Consider the following 15645-nt stretch of genomic DNA (forward strand, 5'->3'; position numbering starts at 1 on the left):
AGATAGAGTCTACACTGAGTAGACTACAAGAGTATTATGGACATAATACTTCTTACCCATTCTTCAACAATCTATTAAACACTATAGCCTTCATCTTATAAATAGCCTTTAAGATATGTAAAAGTGTTTCTGCTACATCAATTGGTACACAAGATGCTAAGAAATAATAACCTAAAGCCATGGCCTGTCTAATTCAACGAAATCAAATAATTTTTTTTTTTTTTTTTGAGACAGAGTCTTGCTTTGTGGCCCAGGCTGGAGTGCAGTGGCATGATCTAAGGCTCACTGTAACCTCCATCTCCCAGGTTTAAGCAATTCTCTGCCTCAGCTTCCCGAGCAACTGGGATTACAAGCGCCTGCCACCATGCCCGGCTAATTTTTGTATTTTTAGTAGAGACGGGGTTTCACCATGTTGGCCAGGCTGGTCTTGAACTCCTGACCTCGTTGATCCACCCACCTCACCCTCCCAAAGTGCTGGGAATTCAGGCATGAGCCATCATGCCCAGTCGAAATCAAATAATATTTTAAGGAAAATCATGATTATCTTTCCTAAAGTCAAATACATACCTGGCTTCTTTCAATAATCCACTAAACTGCTATTATCTATTAATTTAGCTAAACTCACCTTAATCCTGTATATTGTTGCTTAACACACTGTATTAGAGAGTAGAGTCCTAAAATTTAAAATTCCCACGGACAATACTGAAGATAATCTTAACCTTTTAATTGATCCAAGTCAATTAAAAATTTAAAGTATAATAAAAATCCGTGTCAGGAATTTATGCAACAGAGTAACTTCCATGCTGAAATACTAAGAGGTTTTTCTCAATTCTTTTCCCTTCCTCCCTTCCTCTCCTCCCTCTTCCTCCCCCTCCCTCTTTCTCCCTCCCCCTCCGCCTTATCCTCTCCCTTCCTTTCCTTCCTTCTTATCCTCCCACCCGCCCTCTTTTTCTGTCTTTTTTGAGACAGAGTCTCACTCTGTCGCCCAGACTGGAGCGTATTGGCGCAATCTCAGCTCATTGTAGCCTCAGCCTCCCAGGTTTAAGCAATTCTCTACCTCAGCCTCCTGAGTAGCAGGGATTACCAGTACCTGCCACCATTCCTAGCTAATTTTTGTATTTTTAGTAGAGACAGGGTTTCATCATGTTGGTCTTGAACTCCCGACCTCAAGTGACCCACCCGCTTCAGCCTCCCAAAGTGCTGGGATTACAGGTATGAGCCACTGCGTCTGGCCTTTTCTCAATTTTCTATACCTTCTATACGTTTCTAGCACCATACAACTACAACCTATAATCAGAATGATGACCCAATGGGATTTCAGAATCTTAGTTACTAAAGAAAAATGTTTAATAGCGCTTAGACAAGAAAGTGTACTAATTTAGGCCAGGCATAGTGGCTCACACCTATAATCCAGCACTCTGGGAGGCCGAGGCAGGTGGATCATGAGGTCAGGAGATCGAGTCCATTCTGGCTAACACGGTGAAACGCCATCTCTACTAAAAATACAAAAAATTAGCTGGGCATGGTGATACTCGCCTATAGTCCCAGCTACTCAGGAGGCTGAGGCAGGAGAATTGCTTGAACCCAGGAAGCGGAAGTTGCAGTGAGCTGAGATCGTGCCACTGCACTCCAGCCTGGGCGACAGAGCAAGACTCCATCTCCGAAAAAGAAAAAAAAACAAGAAAGTGTACTAATTTGGAGAATTTTATTCGTGTAAGTTTAAAAAAAATGATTTTATGAATCTTTAAATGCAATAAATCCAGTAACATTCCATATTCCAAATATTTCATGGTTTACTCTTTTCTCCTCCACAATTTATCTTTTTTAGTCATCAAGAACTCAGGATCCCACACCAGAGTTTTTTTCCTTATATCTAAGCTGTTGGCCATGTCTTCTCCTGTATTTAGAAGAAAGTCTTGACAGGTGCCTACATAAAACTTTAAGAGGTGACTCAAATATCATTCTTCTCAGACAAGTAATACCTCAGTCCCTCCTACTTCTGCATTATGAGTATCTCTTTGAAGGGCAGAGGACAACATTTAACTCAATTTGTAAATTTTATTCTTTTTGTAGTTATAATATCTGTATAAAACTTTAATAGCAGATATATGCCTATTAATTCATATACAGTAAATGCCCCATTCTAAAGCTGGAATTCCTACTAGTACTTAACGGGAAAAAGAGGTAATACAAAAAATTTAAATGAACAAATTATCAAGAAAAACAAAGGAAAAAACCTCTGTAAACTATTCCTAGAAGGGTTTGTGTTTTCTTTTCATCATAAAATAAACACAGACATATCCAAGGAATAAAAGAATATAGTATTACTCAATTCTCTGTTAAATAATGTGTTTCAGAATATTCTTCAAACAATTGGAAAACGCAACACAAGTTCCAATCAGATGAATGGGGGCAGAAACATAACATTAGTATTCTAAAATTAAGAGATGATTAACTATTTGGTCTACTCTAATAAATCAAGCTCTTACCATTTGTATCCTACCAAACGTGTCTTAGAATTTAAGGCAGTGTGGAGATGATTGTATATTTTTAAAAACAACAACAAAAACTAAAATAACAAACTAAAAATGAGACAAAATGCATTTTAAATACTAGAAAGAGGTACAAACAAAACAGAACCTAGATCACACCAACACTAGCCTCTCTATTCCCTGTGGAATTCTTCACCCACATTTTAATATTCTTCTTTACTAGCTTTTCACATCCCTGGCCCAACTTAAGAAGCCCCTAGGTTTTCCCCTCTCCTTCTCCTGGGCAGCAGAGTATAATTCAAGAAAAATCAAATAATCACATTTACTTATGCACTAAACATTCTTGCTACACAGCCTCAGCAAGTCAGTTTGATTTTTCCACAGTAAGTTGTTACCAACCATCTGCTGTCTTCTCAGAGCCCATCATCATCCCAGGTCCTTTCCCTCTCAACAGACTCCTATATCACCAAAATGTCTGAGCCTGTCCAATGTGAATTCACTCAACTTCCCAACCCTTCACCTGTAATTACTTCTGTATCTGTATCCATCTTTTCTTTGATATCACATGTCTTAACCTGCCCAGCACAGTCCATTGAACTCTGGGATGGACTGAACAGAAAGCATCCAAATCTAGAACTAGTGTCTCCATGAAAACAGTGCTGGTACTGGAAGAAAAGGCTGGATAGCAAGTGCTTCAATAGTCATTCGAGTAGAATATTATATCTGAGAAGGTAACAGATTGTATAGTAATTAATTCTAGGTACAGTTTGCTTACGGGGTATTTGGTAGTAAGGGTGTTACCACAGGCTTGCAGAACATAAAAATAGCAAAAAAAAAAAAAAAAAATATTCAGAAATGTTATACCAGAAGGACCATTCAGAAATGTTATACCAGAAGGACCTGTGGAAGTTTAAGCTAAAGACTAAGGCACAGTCATCAAATAAGAGTCCAGTAATAGGACACTAGTCATAAAAGGAAATTTGATCACTAGAAACAAGGAGAAATTAAAGGACCCTTTCCCTTAAAAAAGGACTAGCAAGAACAAGGTAGAGTCTAAAGCAGATGTCAGTCAGAGATGTGCTAGTAAATGTCTAACACTTGACCTTTGGGGGGAAAACCCTACTATGTAGTATTTAGTAATTTCTATAGTATAAATATTCCTAACAATGGCAATTTCAATTTCAAATTATCAACATGGCATCACAGAATATAGGATGGGGAAAAGGGTGTGTAGTAGCAACTATTATAGGTTGAGCATCCCAAATACAAAATTCCAAAATCTGAAGTGCTCCAAAATCCAAATATTTTTTGAGCACTGACATTATAGTCAAAGAAAATGTTCACTGGAGCATTTCAGATTTCGGATTTTCAGATTTGGGATACTCGACCAGTAGGTACAATGCAAATATTCCAAAACAAAAACAAAAACACTTTGGATAAGGGATACTCAACCTGCATATCATTTTTTTTCTACCATCCTAATACAATATACTTAAATAACCTCAACAGCATAGACAATAGTAAAATGTGACAAAATATTTAGAAAGTGTTAAGTTTTGAGTATTTATTATCTTTAATATAACTTCAAAAATAAACTGAAAATGTTAAAAAGCAAAAAGTAAAAACTGCCTCCCACATTTGAGGTACACTAAAGAAAAAACATAATTCTCTGAATCTTGCACACTCCAAAATTAATACACTCAGTTAACTGCTAACCAAAGCTAAGTTGATCTTAGAGGCCAAAGGAAATGTGATCACAACAAACAAGAAGAAATTAAAGGCTTCACTATGCTACAATATTAACTTCTACTTTTACTTAAAAACCACTAACACCAGTGAAAAGGCTCTAAGTTTTAGGAGTGCTCTCACTAAAACACCTCAGCACTTTAGGAGCACTTTTAGGAGTGCTCTCACTAAAACACCTCAGGCTATGTACATTATTTCTTTTCTTTCTTTTTCTTTTTTTTTTTAAATTTCAACTTTTATTTTAGATTTAGGGGGTACATGCACAGGTTTATTACATGGGTATACTGCACGATACTGAGGTTTGGAATATGAATGGATCGATCCCTATCACTCAGGTAGTGAGTATAGTACCCAACAGTTTTTTCAAGCCTTGTTCCCCTCCTGCCCTCCCCATTCTAGTAGGCTCCATCTTTATGCCCATGAGTATCCAGTGTTTAGCTTCCACCTGTAAGTGAGAAAGAACATGCAGTATTTGGTTTTCTGTTCCTGGGTTAATTCACTGAGTATAATGGCCTCCAGTTGCCCCCTTGTTGCTACAAAGAACATGATTTTACTTTTTTTTTTTTGGCTGCAGACACTCTCACACACTGGAAACCAGAGCTCGGCAGGTTGAGCAGTAACAGGAGGGTCCATAACTTCATTTAAGGAGAGAACTGCATATCTCCATATAAGTTCATGGCAAAACATCCTGGCTCTGGAGACTATCAAACTAACTTTCAATTTAAACACCCACCCAGGATGCTTATTAACATTGTTGGGATTTGAATATGCTATAGCAGTTTCTGAAGCACATAAATATCATAATAAATATATTCCACTGTATTTCAAAAGAACAGGCCAGTATGATTATCTGAAAACAAGCTGATACAAAGAACACTATAAAAAGCAATCCTGTGAAAATAGTGAAAAAATTTCAGCTTCCTAATCAAATGAACAGAGGCAGCCTTAAGTGATAAAACAATGAGGTCAAAAAATATGCCTAATGTATTTGAGGAACACACACAACCTCTTGTAGAGATTAAAATTTAAAAATTTGGGATTCACTCTTTTCTGAAACTGGAAAGGTTAAGGAACTTGTATACAAAGAATATTCATGTTCATTCCAAAGTTTTCCATTTCCTATATTCTCCTTCCTATAAGAAATCATTCTATTAAAATCTGAACATCTGTCCCTTTCTTAGAATAAAATTAAGGAAAGGACAAAACTCATTATAGATACTATAACCTTATCAAATGTCTGTAGTGATTAGATATGCCTGTTAATTAAAAAAATTCAGAAATGTTTATCAAATGTTTCTAGTATTTCAAAGTATGGTTGGATTTCAATAATTAGCACAAATACCAAATACCAGAAGTAAAGCCTTTGACACTAATCTAAAAATAAGATACTAAATTGCAAGTAAAAGCATATGATGGCAAATTTTAGATAAATTCAATTTCAAAGTAACAATAAAGCATTTGAGAAATTCTTAACAATAAAACAAAAGAATTATAAGCAATGGACAGAATTCATGCCTTAAAGAAGAATCTATTGCTAAAATAATAGCCACGATTAATGAAAAATTCATTTCTCAAAAAAGCTGTTATAGATTTAGTCACATAATGCTATAATAAATATTGATGACAGTCAATTTTAAAATGTGCCAAATACTTTATTATGAACAAATATAGTATTTCATCTTATACTGCTGAAACTAAGAGTAAATCAATTGAAACATCTAAATCTCTATTTTACTTACCAATAACTGTTTTTGGTCTTTCTTGGCATCCTTGTAAGAGGAGGATCCAGACATCCAAGGTGGTAATGTAGTTTACAGGTATCACACAATAAAAGAAGATGCTGATCATGGTTCTTCTTACAAATTCCACAACTTTTAATAAAGGCAGCAAGTAAAGATTTCAATAATTATCATAGTGAAACGCAGTTTACTTATAGCATATTTTTTAAATTATAAAATTTCATCTTGATTTAATATTTCTTCTATTGAGAGAGACGATTTCTTTCATTAACACATCTTTTTACAATGTCAGTAACTGTTAGTTATAAATACTTTTGAGAATGTTAAAAATAGCTTGGATCTGATACAAATTTAAATATTACTAGAGTCAAACCTTCTAAGGAATTACATATATAAGGTATTTATCCTCAACATCATATTAATTTTAATTTTAATTATTACTTAAAATCCATTTCACATTAGTTCACTTTTTCTCTAGACACATAAATTATAGAACAAAGTAAATTCCCAATTTTCTAAAACTATAAAAAAATTCCTTCACAAACAGAATGTAGTTTATTTCCTACCATTAGTTGTAAACCTTTCAAAGAGTCTTCAACATGTAGATATACTACAAGTATACATGAGTCTCTTTTCAATATTGGATTTAGAGTCTTAAAAATACCATCCTGGCTAACACTGTGAAACCCTGTCTCTACTACAAAATACAAAAAACTAGCCGGGCGAGGTGGCGGGCGCCTGTAGTCCCAGCTACTTGGGAGGCTGGGGCAGGAGAATGGCGTGAACCCGGGAAGCGGAGCTTGCAGTGAGCTGAGTTCCGGCCACTGCACTCCAGCCTGGGCAACAGAGTGAGACTCCGTCTCAAAAAATATATATATATACTATTTAAATTCAAAAGTAAAAAAATTAAAAACACACACACTATATATATACACACACACACACATATCAATTGATATTTCTTGCAAAGATTATGGAATTTTGTGATTGTTACTATTGTTTTAGGATTTTTAGGTTTCTCAGAAATCTAACTTCTCTTATGCAAAAAGGCAATTTAACTACACCTGTGTACACAAGCACCATCACCTGAAAATCTAAAGTATATTTATATTTGGAATGTACAGAAAGCAATGATGGTTAGGTTTTTTTTTTTTAATACTCCTAGAAAAAAAGTCACACACATACACACTTAAAAAGCCGAAATAAATAAATAAAAAACCAGTACCTGGTCTCAGTAAAAAAGAAAAATCGCTTAAAATATATTCTGAAACAAAAACAAATTGTAGTCATAAAAGTCAGCAGCATAGTGATATTGCCTGATGGTTCCAAATGAACCAACCATGTTTGAAAAAGCTGGCCTGAGAATGTGCTAATGTTCACATTGTACACTAATACAATGTGGGCTTTCCGCACATTTCAAGGAAGTTATTTGCTATTACTTGCAGAGGGAGCCTCCAACCAAAAAAATGAAGGTAGTTATGGAGATTGATATTGTTGTTATTGCTACTATTTCTGAGAAAGAAATTTTGAGAAGAATATTTATGTACTTACACATGCATAACATACATACATGTATGCATATACATGGATAAATATACACACACATACAAAAACACTAGCATCTTTTAAACTTCTCTCGCTTAATCAATATAAATTATTTGGGAAGAAGTGAGATCGTAACCTATTTATGGAAAGAAGTCTTGACTACAATAAACTTACTATAACGGTGAACACTGAAAATACTGAGCAAAGAAAGTAAAAAAACAAAAATACTTAAGCAAACAAAGTGATTGCAACTGAGCATCAAGAGAAAAAAAAAGTGTAGAACCTCAAAACTAAAACTTATCTTCATTATCCACTATCTACAAAGGGAATAGATTCATTCTATACATGTATATGACACCTATCACTATCTATAAAACAAACTCTACGATTCATTCAAGTAAAATAAAATACAAATGCCCATCTGTTACATTGTTTTAATTATTTAAGACAATAACCACAATGTTATCTAAAGTAATTTTCCAATTCCCCAAAGAGTACTGCTCATTTCCATAGAGTTTAGGTTAAAACAGCAACAAAAATCCCCTCTATCATTCAAACTGGAATGCATCTTTGATAAAATGAATGTCAAATGCACTTAAATTCTGCTATGGACATAATTCATTCTCAAATATTTGCAGGATCGTCTTTCTAATAAGTATCAGTTTAAAAAAATACACAATATTATTCTATCATTATTAATTTCATTACTTGCCTATAAAGTACTGCAGGAAGAGTAGATGTCTTTTGTGTGCCTCCTTCTTTTTTACTTGGTTTTCTCTCCTTGGGGGCTCGCAAAATTGCCGGTATATTCAACTTCTATTGATTTGAACAAATGTAGTATATATTGTTTTAAGAAATAAAAGCAACATTTTCCTCTAATTGCCACTCAAGCTAAGTAAATATAGTAGGATTTTTAGGGGAAAATCTGCCTTACCAATTATTATATTGGCAAAAAGGATTAAAATGAGCTTTCTTCTAATAGTTATTTCCATTAGAAATCTATAATTACAGACTTTCATCAATTTTCAGTGGTACACTAAAACATAAAAATTAAACTTCTACTTCAGCTTTGAAAGACAAAGACACATAGGTAGGAGGTTTAAAAAAAAAAAAAACACAGAACACTTGACAAAAAGAATATTGAGGCCGTTTATTTTCTTCAGCACCCCAGCTATATTGGTGCTCCATAGGTTAATTAGAAAAATTATCTTATTGGACCAAACTCTCCAACAAAGCAAGTGAGATTCTCTTTGGGTTTCTACTAATCTGTAGTATGCTGGCTTCTCAGACAGCAACCATCTATCAAAGTCATTTCTCAGTGGCCTGGTGGGCCCACATCTGTTCAACCAACTGAAAAAAAAAAGTGTCATGCAAGCAGTATAAATGAATTCTACTTGGGCTGTGTATTTTACATTTGCAAAAGGAAATTTGCAAATCTCTGTTAAAAGTCTTTTAATAAATGAAACTGTGTTTTATGATAGATAATACTTTAAACAGGAGATTCTTACGAGAAAAACTTGCATATCAAGCCAAAAGATAATGCTAGGTTGGCAAATAAACTAAAGCCTTATATTCAACATTAACTCCTCCAAATATTAACTATAAAACACCATCATCTTCCAAAAATCCATCAACCAACCTAATACCAGGGACCAAGGCTGATCCTCCCAGAGGCAACTATTAATTCTCACCTTTTAAAACATTCTTTATGATACAAGCCACATACATTCTTTTCACATAAAGCATCTTCAAAGCTGGTATATAGCACAGTACAAATCAGTATGTATCACTTCATAAAATATCTACACAAGCTGTGTGATGAATTTGACTCTCTATAAACCTCTAAAACAAGTATAATGAAAAATATCTGCTCGAAAAGCTCCTTCACAAATAAAACTACGTTTTAGTGAAAGGACCACAAACAGTGGGTCTCCATCATCCTTAAAAAATATAATTAAAAATATTTGTTAAAAACTTAATTTATCAATTATATACACAGTATCAAAAAAGGCATTCAAAGAAATCCATCTAACAATAATTATTCAACACCAAAAACTTTAACAGGCTAAAGGTGTTCATGAATAAAGTTTTTTAAATAACTACGATCACAGCTACTGTTAAACGGGAAAAAATACATTTTAACATAAAAGTTTAAATAACCATCTCTTATACAGCTGAAAACCAAATTAACATAAAAATGAATATCTCTAGTTTGCCTTTTTAAATTTTAAATTATACATCCAAAGAACAGAAAACAAAATACAGCATAAGAACATGAAAGAAAAAAATGTGGCAAAGAATCTAAAACTGCTAAATTAAAAGAAAGAAGAATGTATTAGGAAAAACTCATGCTTCAAGTCTTAAGCTTCATCACAAATGACAGGTCAATCAGTTAGAGCAAATGAAAAAATTTTGCACACAAGATAGCTGTTGAAACAACCAAATTAAACTAGAGGTTTTCAGTATGCAGCTTCCAATGCTCTAGGTGTATTTCAAGCAGAAATCATTATCCCAAAGGATTAGGCCTTGATCAAACAGAATTCTTCGGTTAGTCAAATGACAGTTGTATCAAAAATCTGTTCTTTAAAAATCATATAGAGAGCAAGAATTGAAGGAGACAGCAATTGGAAAGAAACTAACCTGCCCTGTGATTCTGCCTAGTAAAGCCCATATTCCTTGTCCTTCACTTCGAAGTTTTCCATTCAGGTTTTGTAGTTCTTCTAAAGATTCACATAGCTACAAAGTAAGTCAAATTAGTAAAGTTCATTAAAATATCTGACAATTTAAGAAATATCCACATTTCTATTCTACTCTCTCTATATATAATTTTTTTTTTTTTTTTTTTTTGAGACACAGTCTTACTCTGTCGCCAGGCTGGAGTGCAAGTGACATGATCTCAGCTCACTACAACCTCCACCTCCTGGGTTCAAGCGATTATCCTGCCACAGTCTCCCAAGTAGCTGAGACTACAGGCACGCATCACCACACCCAGCTATTTTTGTATTTTTAGTAGAGACAGAGTTTCACCATGTTGGCCAGGATGGTCTTGATCTATTTTTTTTTTTTTTGAGACAGAGTCTCACTCTGTCACCTAGGCTAGAGTGCAGTCATGCAATCTTGTGTCACTGTAACCACCACCTCCTGGGTTCAAGCGATTCTCCTGCCTCAGCCTTCCAAGTAGCTGGGATTACAGGCGCCCTCCACCACACCCAGCTAACTTTTGTATTTTTAGTAGAGACGGGGTTTTGCCATGTTGGCCAGGCTGGTCTCAAACTACTGGGACGGTCTCAACTCCTGACCTTGTGATCCACCTGCCTCGGCCTCCCAAAGTGTTAGGATTACATGTATGAGCCACTGTTCTCGGCCTCCATATATCCATATATTTTTAATATATTCAAGCCACAATACCACTGAAATACAAGGCTATCCAATTATTCAGCAGTATCTGTTGCTGTAAGCATTTTATTTTCTGCTGACATTTTTACTAATGATGATAACTAGGTTTATACCTTCTTTTACAGTGTGCTATATAACATCACATTCTGCTAACTAATCCTTGTGACTCTATCAAGATGTATTTCCACTATTTTCCCAATGAAAAAAACTAAGAATCACAGAGCTTTTGTGAGTTGGCCAAGATCACAGAACTAGCAAGAATCCCCAGGTCCTCTGAATCTAATTCTAAGTACTCTTTTTACTACACAGTGTAGCTGATTATTGGAAACGTACTTCCTACTCTTTCTTTATGACTTAAAATGTTTTCTAACAATAAGTCAATACCCGTTTTATATGTCAAGTTATACTGGGTATGACATTTTAACCATATTTTGCTTTTATAAGATATTTCTTTTTGAATCTTTTCTCATTAGGATGAAGAGGTTACATGAAAATTCAAATTGGAAATTTTTATTCCAAACATTATAATATAATTCAAGAAAAATAATAATTTACAGAAAAGTTTCTAAATTTTCTACAAACTTAGAAAGTGAATCTCTCTAGCAATGTTTATTGGTTAGAAATAGAGAATAGAGTCAGATGAGTTGGCCTCACACCAACTGACTTCACTTGTCAAGTCTATGACTTGACTACTTGTGTGAACCTGGGCAAATTATTTAACTTCTTCAGGATTCAGTGTTCTCCCTGAAAATGGAAGCAATGATTATAACCTACACTATAAAGTTAAGCTGAGAATTAAATAATACATGTAAACAGATTAAAATTATGCCTGGCACACAAAGTGCTCAGAAAGAGATGGTGATGATAATGAAGCTAATAAGGAGTAGGAGTTACAGGGAAGAGCCTAAGAGCTCCAGAAGAATTTAAAAATAAAACATAAAGGAAATGCCATACAATCACAAAAGAAATCATCACTAAGATCTATCACATTATGTTGCATATTTTGTAGCTAACTTACCTTATTATATTCTACATGAAGCTTTTCTTGTTCATTCTCTAATTTATCTTTTATGTTCTTTTGTTCAGCCATATTTTCCTGAATTTGAATCATGCGCATATTTCTCTCTATTTAAATGAAATATCCAATTTTACTTTAGTAGGAAGTAAAAACTGACATAGGAAGAAACTAGCCATAAAGATGATCACATTAATAAAACTACACAGTTTAAAACTTTTAAGTATATTCACAAATAAATGAACCTAGCATTTTGTAAAAATCCACAACATGTTAGGAAAATAAACATTCCTCTATGATATATGTAGCATGGCTAATAAATTTCTAAAAGTTAACAGTATATCAAATACTTTCATTAACAAATTGTTCTCAGTGAAACTGTGCATGTATCAGTGTCTATACTGACCAAAATAATAATTCACAAAATCTGCAGTGAGAGCTGGTTGCTTATGCTTTCTCCTTCCATCCACACTAGAACTAGTATCTGAATTGTCCACTGGAAAGATATCTGTACTGATCCCCATGAGTTCTGCTTTCCGCATAAGTTTACGAATAGCTGAAGCACTGCTGGTGAGTGGTCTGGGCAATTTTTCCCTTGGAACCCAGGCCTGGGGTCTGGTAGATCGAGCTAGTTCTGCTTTGGCACGATACTGCTGAAGCCGGGCATTGATCCTTGCCTATAAAAGAAATGTATTCAAATTTTAAAAGGTAATAAAATGAAACATGTTCCTTATGATTTTTACATTGATTTTTATTCCCATGTTTACAGAAAGATAATCAGAACTTCTTATACCAAGGCAAATTAATAGGTATGAATGATCCTTAAGGTATACTGTATAATTTTTGAGTTACAATAAACTATATCTGCCCCTAGTAATAACAGTCCTAACTTATAATCAGAGTTTGGAGAAACTAATTTAATTAAGCTGAACTTTCTCTTCTTAATAATTGCTATTGTCTCTATAGATTTAATGTATATAAAATTATATTTTAAATATTGGCAAACTGACCAAATCCTTTGAACAGACTGAAATAAGATGTAGTCAATATATTGCACTGATAGAGTAATTTCCTCAAAGTCACATTTTTCAATGTAAAAGTATACTTTATAAAGGACTGCTCTGTTTGACTAAATGAGGAGTACTGTATTCAGCCAAAAATTATACTCACTATGTACCTTAATCATAATCCACTTCCTAGGTAACTAACCAAACTTCTTATTATACTTCACTTGTCACTGGAAAACACACATGAGATGTAAAATCCATACATAACCTTAAAACAAAAACACACAGGTTTTGATATGAATCCCATACCTGTGCTTCTGGTGATAGTTGCTTCTCTCTCTCTTGCAAAGACATTTTACAATAGGACTGTAGAGCCAAGTAGTTTTTTCTCTTCCACTTTCTGTCTAATCTATCTGCATGTTGCTTACAATAAGCAAAGAATGGATCTGCTATATCCTATACAAAAAAAGCGCAGAAAAATAGTGAACATTTGTAGTCCGAAGAGTCATAAAAGACCTAACACAAAAGAATATTACTTGCTTTTCAAAGAATCTACTAGTGCTAGTTATGTCTAATAAATTACAAAAATAATTTTTATAATGATAAAAATTACTTCTTTAGAAACTTAATCTTGTACATCAACTTCAAATTACCAACAACTTTTTTCTTTAAAGGGCCTGTGGGTTTAAAGATATTGAAATCAAATATAATGTATTATTTGGGTGTACTTGTATAGTAACCCTTCAATATCCATGGGGGACTGGTTCCAGGACCCCCCAAAGAAACCAAAATCTGTGGATGTTCAAGTGTCTTATGTTAAATGGTGTGGTATTTGCATCTAGTTTACATGCATTCTCCCACATATTTTAAGTATCTCTACATTACTCATAATACCTAATACACAAATGTAAATGTGCAAATAGTTGTTACACTGTATTGGTTTTATATTTGTATTCTTTTTTATTATGCTTTTATTTTTCCAAACATTTTCGATCCGCAGTTGGTTGAATCTAAGAATGTGTAATCCACAGACACGGAGGGCTGGCTGTATTTTTTAAAAAAGTCACCATTTAAAACAAATAGGATTTTAATACTCTTAGGTAGGAATAATCATTAAATATTAAAGTTATGCACACATAAACTAATATTGCAAAACAACAATATTCGACTAGCCAACAAGATAAGTGTGGCATTTCTAACTGGCTAACAATGGACACATTCTACTGAGGATAAAAATAGAATTAAGGGGCAGGTGTGGTGGCACACGCCTGTAATCCCAGCACTTTGGGAGACAGAGGCAAGCAGGTCACATGAGGTTGGGAGTTCAAGACCAGCCTGGCCAACATGGCAAAACCCTGTCTCTACTAAAAGCACAAAAATTAGCCAGGCACAGTGGCATGTGCCTGTAATTCCAGCTACTCGGGAGGCTGAGGTAGAAGAATTGCTTGAACACAGGAGGCAGATGTTGTAATTAACCGAGATTGCGCCATTGTACTCCAGCCTGGGTGACAGAGTGAGACTCTGTTTCAAAAAAAAAAAAAAATAGAATTCAGAAATTCCAAGCCCTGTCAATAAGAAAATTTAAGTTAAGCCCTTAACTCTTTTCCTAAAAACTCAAATGGAATTACAGCTCTCTCATAGCCTAACAGTACATTTTCATTCAGAAAAAGTAATGTACAAAAAAGAGGATTTATTCTATCAAAAACAACTTGTAAAGATGCAGTCCAAAAAAGTAATGTACAATGTAATTGCTAACAAAACAACAGGCTGTTCATTCTTTATGTCTGTCCCAAAAAGGAACAGTAAACATAAGCTATTAGTTTTTCTCTAAGATATGTCAAGTGTCTCTAAGTAGAGTTTTACAACCCAAAGAGAAATGATAACACTATCAAGGAGAGACATATAATAGAAAGAAAAAAAAAATCTAATGTGTCCTTAATATTAAAAAAAAAAAAAAAGCATATGAGGCAGTTCTGTAGTGTGGTATCTACAGATGTCACAGTACAGCAATGTGTATCACAGAATTTGAAGACATAAAAACCTGGATACAATCTTAGCTCCACCATTTACTGGCTATGGGACTTCAAAAAATTGCTTAACACCTCTGGGCCTCAGTTACCACATTAGTAAAACAGGGTTTACTTATAATTTCTTCATATAGCTTTAAAAATAAAATACAAAAATTTAGTTAGGAGACTACATTAACATATACAAACAGCTGCTTTCTCATGACATGCTCTAAATCTTGGTGAAAGAGATGTTTAACAGAAATAAGGATTATACTGAACCTCAGCCCAAATGCCCAGATCTAGGTATTCTAATGTTTCAAAGTAAATGAGGTTGAAATTGAGTCATTAGAGATAGGGTTCATGCTTGCATAGGTGAGTTAAGCATTTGGACCAAGACTCTGACCTAAGAAAAACCTCAATACTTACTATGGCAGAAACTACTAACTGTCTTACAATATCTATTCTTCCCATTAGTACTAGAACCCTATGAGTTTTTTACTGGGCATATGGCTACCCTGCTAGAAACTATCTGGTCCAGCCTCCCCACAGCTAGATGTGGCCATGTGATTAAGTTCTGGCCAATAAGTTGTATGAAATTCCCACACCATGCTCTTGAAAGGAAGCTGCCTACTCTTAACCTCCTCTTTGCTACTTCCAATGAGGAAGAATCCAGTCAAGATGGTGATAAACCATCTT

At 34.4% G+C, this 15645-nt stretch overlaps 1 protein-coding gene across 13 annotated transcripts in view; it reads right to left on the minus strand.

The window, feature by feature from the left end:
• The window catches only part of PHF14 (PHD finger protein 14), a 200398-nt gene that overhangs the window by 124008 nt on the left and 60745 nt on the right, over nt 1-15645 (minus strand). For all 13 annotated transcript variants that reach the window (XR_002734259.2, XM_031936051.1, XM_023224837.2 and 10 more), the window contains 6 exons: nt 13250-13396; nt 12340-12610; nt 11937-12043; nt 10163-10258; nt 8235-8338; nt 5978-6109 (listed from right to left, as the gene is read on the minus strand). Coding sequence is in view for 12 of the 13 variants with exons in the window: in XM_031936051.1 (XP_031791911.1) it covers nt 5978-6109; nt 8235-8338; nt 10163-10258; nt 11937-12043; nt 12340-12610; nt 13250-13396 (857 nt within the window). In the remaining variant the exon portion in view is untranslated. The remainder of the gene's footprint in view (nt 1-5977; nt 6110-8234; nt 8339-10162; nt 10259-11936; nt 12044-12339; nt 12611-13249; nt 13397-15645) is intronic.

The sequence above is a fragment of the Piliocolobus tephrosceles genome, chromosome 8 (genome assembly GCF_002776525.5).
Source record: "Piliocolobus tephrosceles isolate RC106 chromosome 8, ASM277652v3, whole genome shotgun sequence".
Lineage (NCBI taxonomy): Eukaryota > Metazoa > Chordata > Mammalia > Primates > Cercopithecidae > Piliocolobus > Piliocolobus tephrosceles.